Source organism: Penaeus japonicus, unplaced genomic scaffold (assembly GCF_977035675.1).
Source record: "Penaeus japonicus unplaced genomic scaffold, GWHDUDI00000001_assembly GWHDUDI00000038, whole genome shotgun sequence".
Taxonomy (NCBI): domain Eukaryota; kingdom Metazoa; phylum Arthropoda; class Malacostraca; order Decapoda; family Penaeidae; genus Penaeus; species Penaeus japonicus.
This window is the reverse complement of record NW_028234440.1, coordinates 2,427,628-2,437,654: the sequence shown is the minus strand read 5'-3', so window position 1 is coordinate 2,437,654 and position 10,027 is coordinate 2,427,628. Positions and strand designations below refer to the sequence as shown.

Genomic DNA, 10,027 nt, shown 5'->3' with positions numbered 1-10,027 from the left:
ATTCCTCTCACCATGGTTCTCCCGTATTGTCACAACTGTTGTGGAGCTGATGAACTGGCATGTGTTGCTCTGTTATTTTTATGCAATATCGAAACGTTAATTATTGTGGCATCCTTGTCATTAATTTTAACACCTTTTCACCGAGTTCATTGTGACAAATGGATAAAAAGATATACTGTAAATGAGACTGAATAGTTTCACAACACAAGAGATGTAATTGACGCGTTTCGGGTTACATCTCTTGTGTTGTGAAACTATTCAGTCTCATTTATACCCTTTTATCCACCTTTTCACCATTTATTACGAATTAAAAATGAGCTCTTGATAATGAAGAAAATAACTTTTGGATTCAGTCTTCCTGGACCAAGATATGTTAGCTCTCGTATTCTAGGAGGGTATGCCAAACTTTGGGTTTATTTTCTTTCTCAGGGCAAGTCTAGTGTGTAAACTTAAAAAAATACTTTCAAGGATTATGTATTAGAATCACTGATAGTCCTGTTATATATATATATATATATTTTTTTTTTTTTTTTTTCATTTTCCACTTTTTTTCCTTTCGTTTTAATAATCAAACACCAAATCGTATGTCAATCAAAGGACCAATCAAACAATCAAACTTGTAAAAAAAACATTATTTCTCACTTCACTTACACTGGATAATTTGATGATACATAGACTACAAAACTAACAATTGTGGTCATTGAGGCTACACCTGGTGGCCGAGTGATAAATAATTCAGTCATACTTTTTTGAGAGTGATGTAAGAAAACGTCGTCATTACGGACGAAATGAGCGTTGCTACTATCTTTTTATTTGTCACTGGCCCCTGGAAATGATACAAACTAAATCAATGAATGACGGAGTTCATTGGGCATACAGTACATACGCAAGCTCTTTACGAATGGTGATTGTGTGTCAGGTATTTTGCTTGGGTATACACTGTACAGCCAATGATGGGATGTAAAGTTGTTTTTTTTTTAAAGAAGGGAGAAGACGTGAATTTCTGATGAATTCATTCACTTGCAAATCACTTAATATTGTAATACTGTGGCACATTGCAAAACCAAAATACAGACTGGGAATATGGAGGAGGGGGGAGGAGGGGGGAAGGGGGAGGGGGGGGGTGGATATTCCCCAACTCGCACAGAAGGGATACCAAGGTGTCACTGGCAGGTCTATGAAAAATACTGGGTCAGTATCAGGTACTGAAGTCATACACTTGCCAGTGGCATCTCTTTTTTTTTTTTTTTTTTTGGTCTCCACGGGTATGCCGAAGTTGGTGAATATACAAAACTATGATAAAAGATGTGAGAAAGGCATCTTTGGAAAAGAAAAAGAAAAGAAAAAAGTTTGACACAGAAATAAATGCTTTGGACCAGATATTCATTCCACAGGCAGAGGTATCTCACTGGAGTCTGCACATACACACACACGCACACAGAGGAATTGATGTCATGAGCCTCCTCCAGTGAGACACCCGTGAACGGTGCACGACCATTCGGACCTCCCCGTGGTCAAGAGAGGGGGAAAAAGGCAAGAAACCAGAATATATATAATCTAATGAAAGAAAACGTCAAGATGCCAGTTACCACAACTTTCTCCCTAGTTCATGACAAGATTACCATCCTGTTGACAAGTGAACATATAAGAGGTTGTTGTGCAACTCGGCAAAGCCTTGGCACGGAGCAAGGCCGCTGTCGAGCCACGATGTATGGATGTATAAGAGGAAAAACTTTGGACTTGTCATTAAATCACTTCTCCTTCTCATGAGGACGATCACTCATAACCCTAAAAAATGAATACATAATCTATAAAACACTAAATGGTACTAAAAACCAGACAGTTAACAACACGTAATAATCACTGATACAATCTGTTTGCTCACAGGTGATTGTCCTTTACAGCAAGAAAAGCTAAGAACTTTCTATAGAGTTCATATCCTACAGGTGAATCCTACAGTGTATTAAGAATGTTCTGTAACGGCAAAGCTAACTAGAGAAGGTGGTAAAAAAATTTATTGTGGACCAATACATTAGAGGTTTTCATGGTTTTGAAGAAAGCAGTCCACAAGCTCTGTTGAGCCAAGAGTTCAACTAAAACTTATGACTATCTGATGCTTCATCACTCACAATTTGATTCTATTCTGTTTTTTAATATATATAAAAGTTTCAACTGAAAATGTCACATTTATTTTACCCTGCATTTTTTTCCTACCAAGCCGACGTTGCTGAAGGACTCGGTATACAATTCAAATCAATGGTTATTCTGGATAACAATTTGTGCAATAACATACATTATAGTGATACCATTAATCCTACTTTTTTTAAAATCTTAAAAAAAAAAAAAAGGTACGAAAGAAAAACTTCCTGGAGTCAGTTACACAACAATTTCCAGCTAGGCCTCACACACAAATCAAGTCAACAAAATAAATGCATAACCTCTGATAAAAACTGCTTAGCAGAGCTACCTCCAGAAGCTGCACAAATGACAAACGGGAAGTCGCCTTGCAGCTGCCTCCTACAAAAACTAATGGCTGAAAAAAGCTTCTGCAGCACCTGAGACATAAACATTGAATATTGGAAGGGCCCTTCTCTTTTCGCATGCATTCTCTTATGTTCTTTTAAATAGTTAAAAAAAAACTCGTGGGCTTTGTTAAAAAGGAAAAAAAAGAAGACAAGAAAAGAAAAAGTACCGGTACTTAACAGGATGCCCTAAGGTTAAAGTTCATCATTATCACCAAAGGGGGAAATAATTGGTATAGAAAGGACTGAAACTGGAGAATTTCAGCGGTTTCGCAGGTCACTTCACAAGCATTGCTTTCTTCTAACTTTTCTGACTCTTGAAGATAAAGCATTTCTGTTTGCTGACCTTGCTATTCATTGGCAATACATAAGCTATTCTTTGAATATTCAAATTATATATGTACAGAGAGACATATATAATTGCACATACATACATATACTTACACACATAAACACACACACACACACAGACATGCATGTATGCAGATATATGTAAGAGTATGTATATTCATCATACACACATGCATGTAATAGAATTTGAGTTCCACCAGAGACATCTTATTATATTCTTCTTTTGATTAAAGTGAACAGACAATCTTGCTCGATCTTGCTTTCACTCGTGGATTGTAAGCCATGCAAAGATCCTGCACGGTTTTCCCCTTCTGCCTTTAGTTACTGTATATATAAAGTTTTGTCTTTTCCGCAGCGCAGCTACGACCCCTTACAGGTCCGTGTCGTACCAAGCTGCCATTTGGTTGTTGTCACGCGGGGGTTGCGGTGGCGCCTGTTGGTCGAAGGTGAGGTCCGGGTGGCCAGGATGTCCGGGCGGCAAATCCCTGGGGTCTATAGGGCCGTAGTTCGATCCCGGCCCGCCGTGCTGGGAGCCTATGTCCAGGCCCTGCATCGAGTCCACAGGCACATGGTCGTAGCCTCCTGGGACAGGGGAAGGAATTATTAGCAAGAGCTTCTCATCATACCACAGATGATCGAACAGAAACCTCCCTAGATATCAGTAAATAATCACATTCTAAAAATGTATAATAGACAGTATGTATAGATACACATGACAGATTAAGAGAAACTTCTAAGGCTCACCTTGGTAGTTCGGCCCGGCATGTCCGCTGTGGACGCTGGGCGGCCCTTGAGCATACATGGGATCGTAGTGGCCCTCGGGAGGAGTGATGAAGTCCTGGAGGTCAGGTGGAATGGCAGACATGTCTCCTTGCCACATGGATCCATCCTCGCGGAACAGGGAGTTGGTCAGCTCCATGCTCAGTCTTTTCTTGTAGTCCTGGGGCTTGTCCTCGGACATGCGGAACAGTACAGCTGCTGCGTAAGTAGCTGTGAAAGAAGAAAGAAAAATAATAATGATAATAATAATGAAGAAGAAGAAGAAAAAATCCTTCTAAATAATTTCTATAACCATTAGCACAACCTTCTCCTAAATAAAATATAAGAAAAATGACCATTTCCTAATGAGAACTGTTAACCACTCATAGGCACAAAACAAAATCACTCACCGACGCCTTCATTACGCGAGTGCAGCAACTCAGTGAGAGGAGCTGTGGCGCCTTCCTGCTCTATCATCTCTGCCCCTTCTTTGTCTGCTGCCAACTCACAAAGCACCCCAGCGGCCACGCGTTCTATGTTCTCGATGTCGTTGTACAAGAGCTGGAAAATAGGATATATTTATGTATACAGAAATATAAATCCTAAATCATGGTATTGTAAACAATGAGTCTTGGGTTATAAAATTAAATGAATATAGAATTTACTTTTACTCATCTTTTATGTTAATACTTTCTAGTGATTGTAATGAAAATTATATGCACACAAAAATAGCCTTCAAACAGGTTTGAAAGTTGATCAACCAATCCAAATCTTTCCAGAGCAAATCAACGGTCGAGTCACTCACCTGAACGAAGATTGGGATGACGTTGAGGCCTCGGATGATGGCACGGTTGTGGGACTCTCGAGCCAGGATGTGTAGAGCTCCTACGGTCCCCTCCACAATCTCCTCCATGCGCACTCCGTCGGCATAAGCCCCGATGCTGCCGGAACCGCCGCTTGCAACCGATGACCGTTGCTGGTGAAAGAAAGGGAACAAAATTTGTATTACTATAGTTCAGAATGGACAAAATTAAATCTATAAAAGAAATCTAAATCATTAGGAAAAATACCGCAATGATTAAACAGAATCCAAAGTTTCCGAACCCTTTCAAACACATCATCCATTTATGCATCTTACCCTCTGTGTGTCTTGGAAGGCCCTGATGAGCAGCTGCACCAGCCTAGGGATGGCCCCAGACTCCCTCAGAGGTGCGTGGTTGGCCGGGCACAGGGCCAGGTTTCGGATGAGGCCAATGACTGCCTTGACCAGGGGCCATCGGGAGGGGGGATGAAGGAGGTTTACAATGATGGGGATGCCGTTCTTTAGGCGGACGGCATTCTGGGCAACTTCGGCTTCTGGATGCCGTGCGGTTAAGTGACGAAGAGCACAAACCTGGAAGTAGCAAGGAAGGGAGAATGAATTCACAGCAATACTTGTATTTCCTTGAAATTCACTACCGTCTTCCTTCTTACAATCATTTGTAAATATTTGAAAAAGTAAACTAATGAATAATAATAATAATAATAATAATAATAATAATAATAATAATAACAACAACAATAACAATAATAAAAATAAAAATTAGCATTTCCTAAAAAAATGAATACACCTCTAAATTTACCTTCCTGCCTCTCCCTCGACTAAGTACTTCACCCCAGAAAAGAAAAACAACTCACAGCAGGCTCCGTAATCTCCTCCCTCTCTCCGGCATTGTAGATAGTGGCCACGAGAGCCTCAATGCCCCCCACTTGGCATACGGTGATCTTGTTGCGTTGGTTATTGCAAGTCAAGTTGGAAAGGATTCCAGCAGCGCAAGTTACCACGTTGATGTCACTGGCACGGAGCAAGTGCACAAGATTCTGCAGAAGCTGGTCCATGCTGTCCTGCAATGCCAATATCTGGTTGATTAACAGGGGTTCATTTGTTACACAAGAGAAATGGTAATGCTAAAGGCTGCAGCTCTCTGTGGGGGCAAAAATCGTGAGGTACATGTTGAAAAAAAAAAAAAATCCTCTTCAAAAATCTTATGGTAATACATGAATTCTAATATCTAATCAATATATATATATTCTCATTTCCATTACACTTGGTTCACAAAAAGATACGTACGACTTTGGTTGCAGCATCTGAGAGGTTACGCAGAGTCCACAGGCAGTTTTGGACAAGGCGGGTTGACTGGTGTGTTAGGTGCATGGCAAGTGCCTGCATGCCACCAGCTTCAACAATGGCTGGCTTGTTACTTGAACACACAGACAAAACTAAGAAAAAAGAAAAGGAAAGCAGAAAATGTAACAATTAGTAACACAATGCCAATATGGATGTTGCATATAAATCTATGTCTATCACCACCAATCACATCTTCATTCTGAATCTATGGTCTGTATTCTCAAAAATAAGTATAAGGTTCCAACTCTAGTCACTGTCTTTCATATAAAAAAAGGTCTTCATATGATTCAAGTTGCATAAATAAGAGAAAAGAAGGAATATGGTTTGTTCCTTCACACCCATGAACCAAATAGATAATAGGTCTTTTAATGTAAGTGGTGACAGAAGTTGGACTCTTACATTTATTTTGCATAATACAGTTCTCAGTATCCAGATTTTAGTCTCTCTCAATCACCAAATCCTAAATCCAACTCAAAACCTTTGCTTACTTACCTTTGAGCACCCTGGAGGTTGTCCACAAGAGCTTCTCGTAGGTGTAGGAGCGCAGGATTCGAACCAACTCCTGAGGTCCCTGAGATGCTAAGATGATCAGCTTGGATTCCTGGTTGCCATATGCCAAGATCTGCAAGCAGTCTGTGACAATAGCAAGGAATTTGACATTGTTGCGCTGGAGCAGGGCAACCATCTTCTGGAGACCTCCGGCCATACGCACTGCCGTCTTGGAGCCTTCCTGGTGCAGGAGGAGGTTGTGGAGTGTTGTGATGGCATAGAACAACACTGATTCAACAGGTGAGCTGTGAATGAGAGTGGACATATGAATGAACTAAAATTCTGGAGAAAGACTTTCCTAAATCTTCTAGCTTGGAAAAACATACATCAACACTACTGTCTCAAGAGCAAACTCTTTCTTCATTTCTGTACCTAAGAAGTTTCACCAGTGCTGGAATGCCCCCGGACTTGAAAATGGCCAATAGACCCTGGCGATGGTGAGACAAATTATGCAGAGCTCCAACAGTGACGCGTGTCGTCTCCAGATCGTTGGAATTGGTGAGGGCTCGCACGAGGGCAGCCACCATTTGCTGGGAGTTCATGATGGCATGGCGTGAGGCCTCCTTCTTGCTGAGGCGATGGACCATCATGGCCGCCTGGGAGACCACCACCTGATCCTCATCATTGAGCAGTTTGATCAACTCAGGGATGGCTCTTGTTGCCAGATCGGCATCATCCTGGAGGACAACAAACCATTATCATCTTAACTTCCATCTATATGGTATAAATTACAGTATATGACTTTGCACTCATTCCTCCATGTTCAACATTACCCTTGATGGGATACATAACAAACACACTCACCTGATAGTTGATCAAGTTGACAACAGCATGTTTGAGCATTTGTGAGGGCTCTGCCAACCTCTGCACAGCTGTGGGCTGCTGGGGGTCAAACTGGGTCGAGGGGATCTCCATGCCTTCGTCCAGCGTCTCTGGGAACATGGCAGCACGGACACGCTGGGAACGCGTCTGATTCAGCTGCTGGTTCATGTCGTCAACCTTTTCGTAAGGAAAAAGTAACAACATTACTTTTTTGCGCATATTAGAGCACATATCAACATACATCAAAATATAAACACACATATATTTCAGCCTAAACATTCAAATACCAATATACATGCCATACACATGACCGTCATGATACTGAACCCCCCAAAGAAGCTCAAGAACTCCTCAAACTCACCTGCTCGCTGGTGAAGGCCGCCTGATTGAATCCCTGCTGTGCTCTGCCCTCCATCCACTCTGTGTCCATCTCCTCCTCCTTGCCAGTGAGGGAGGGTGCGTTGGTGGTCGCACCTGAGTGGATACCTGAGTCACTCATGTAGGTGTTCTGCTGCCACATGGCAATCTGTTCCTTGGGGTTCTGCATGGGCATGTCAGCGGGGTTGTGGTAACCCCCTTGCGACACTGTGGGTTGGTGAGAAAGAGGGAGAGAGATGTTCAAGTTAGGGTGGACGGTAAAAATGCCAGAGAATCTAAACTACAGAGAAATTCAGCAAAGGGAGAACAACACGCACTATTACTCGAAGGAAAGATAAAAGAGGACTAACTTCTTTGTTGAAATTTGCATTTCCTTCTTCACAAAAAGCAAACACTGAAGGTGAAAGAGTTTTAGATATTTAGTTACCACCAAAAAGTAATAGCTAACTTTACTCCAATTCATGCAAATTATATTCCCATGCACTCTCTAGAATGCAGCTAAACAAAAAAATATAATAATAATAATAATAAAATAAAAATATATATAAAATAATTTTTTGGAAAAAAAAAAAAAACTAATAATATTAATAATTTAATAAAGTAATCTTAACCATCTCCATGGCATATTGCAATTGCTTCCTTGAAACAACATATAAAAGCAACATTAGCACATGCTGGTTTCTGTTTTGCTCTCCTGGCTTATGCACAGTAGCCTGATATGGTGATTTTGTGATCCTAAGTCAAGAGACCAGATGAAGATTTGAGACAAGTTTCTAATATCAATATACATCTTACATCTCTTTTGCAAATAGACAATACGAGAGAGAAAGAGAGAAAGAGAAAGAGAAAGAGAAAGAGAGAGAGAGAGATTGTGAAATCTGGAAGACATACTATATTACCCTGTTTGTGTAATAACATCAGGCCAAAGGAGCAGATTTGAGCAGCAACCTAAAGTCCTATTGGGACATACCGATTGATACTAAATAAAGTGGTCTTGACAATATTACCAATATTGTTGAACTTTGTCTTAGACATTGAATTTACTAAAGGAATTGTTCCTACAAATACTATAAATTATGCCAATTAACTTATAATTGTAATATCATTTGTATAAAGCGTGTGTAGTAACATGTTAAACTTCATAGATGTTACATGAAAAGTATCAAAGAAATGGGCTATGAAATTTAGTATAATATTTTGATATTGAATTAGATACTGAATTAATGAGAACTAAAATTTATGTGCTCCAAAGGATGCTACATACTATTAGCATTACATGTCAAATAACTGATTTCACATCAACAAACTCAAATTTTGATCACAAAATTGCTAATCCCGACCACCGTGCTATAGGATAATTTATATAGACATAATCAATCTAAAAGGTCAACCAGAGGAAAAAGAGGCTCCTTAGAGTACATATGTATTTCATATGCTAAGAACCTGTGTAAATAACAGGTGACATCCAAACCATTTATTTTTTGCCACATCTAACCATAAAAGCATGTAATGTAAATATATACAGGATACTTGAAATATATAGGCACAGAACTAGGCAAAGCAACGGTACTCAAACAAAGAGCCCCCCCCCCAATCACCAAAGAGATTCTACTACCAACTGGGCAAAGCATTTCCTAAAAAGTACACTCCGCCAAAGACCCACTCACTCACTGAGAGCAACACCTCCCCCTCCCTCTTTCCCTCCCTCCCTCCCCTCCCCCAACCCGTACACCTCACTTCCACCAGCTGACCTTCTTCTCCTCGCTTCCCGCTTCCTCGTGTTTCCCCCCAAAATCAATATCTTGGGAGGAGCACAATTCACCCTTGAGATTACACTACTCCTCAAGTAACGTTCCTTCTGCGCCCATACCCTGCAGTTTGTGCAACGTAAATATTTAACATTCCTGCTTCTTAACCTCGGCTGGCGTAGGCCCTAACAAAGTGCATAACAAAGTGGAGTGGATCAAGCTACTGCAAACTTGTAACAGCATAAATTAGTATATGTAAAGTCTAAACTTAAAATAACATACATTCTACATACATGAATTCACAAAAAGTTTTTACACATTGCATAATTCATGCTATTTCTTACTCCTATCAGTACACCCTAAGTGGATTTGCATTTTCTATGCTGTGGACTGCATTTTTTTTCTCTCTCTCTCCTTTACAAAAGTTAGGGTATAAATATAAATCAAAATACAAATGCTGGTTAAAACTAATAGAAAAATTGGTTGATACAATAAAACCAGTATTTACATCTTTATATAGGTTCAGATTTGGATACTTGTAGGAAATACCAATGAGCATTCGTACTTGCTCTCTCCTAAATCTATGAATGCACAAGTCATTTTCACTTTTAATTTAAGGTAAACATAATATGGACACTATAATGAATTAAAATTTCTCAGGCAATTTGTAATTTTCATATGCTGATAATTGCATTATGAATGAATCAATGTATCTATTAGCAATCTCAAAG

The 10,027-nt window shown here is 40.0% G+C and overlaps 1 protein-coding gene across 4 annotated transcripts in view; it reads right to left on the bottom strand.

Moving 5' to 3' along the window:
• Positions 1-616: 616 nt before the first annotated feature.
• The window catches only part of arm (armadillo), a 15,878-nt gene continuing 6,467 nt past the window's right edge, over positions 617-10,027 (bottom strand). For 2 of the 4 annotated variants that reach the window (XM_043017450.2, XM_086532968.1), the window contains exons 3-13: positions 7,532-7,755; positions 7,153-7,347; positions 6,721-7,025; positions 6,292-6,593; positions 5,743-5,891; positions 5,310-5,516; positions 4,771-5,025; positions 4,438-4,608; positions 4,043-4,193; positions 3,618-3,863; positions 617-3,455 (exon numbers count right to left, since the gene is read on the bottom strand). In XM_043017450.2, the coding sequence (XP_042873384.1) occupies positions 3,244-3,455; positions 3,618-3,863; positions 4,043-4,193; positions 4,438-4,608; positions 4,771-5,025; positions 5,310-5,516; positions 5,743-5,891; positions 6,292-6,593; positions 6,721-7,025; positions 7,153-7,347; positions 7,532-7,755 (2,417 nt within the window). In that variant the 3' untranslated portion in view covers positions 617-3,243. Of the gene's footprint in view, positions 3,456-3,617; positions 3,864-4,042; positions 4,194-4,437; positions 4,609-4,770; positions 5,026-5,309; positions 5,532-5,742; positions 5,892-6,291; positions 6,594-6,720; positions 7,026-7,152; positions 7,348-7,531; positions 7,756-10,027 lie in introns of all 4 variants that reach the window. The other 2 variants (XM_043017449.2, XM_086532966.1) reach the window with 1 other exon arrangement.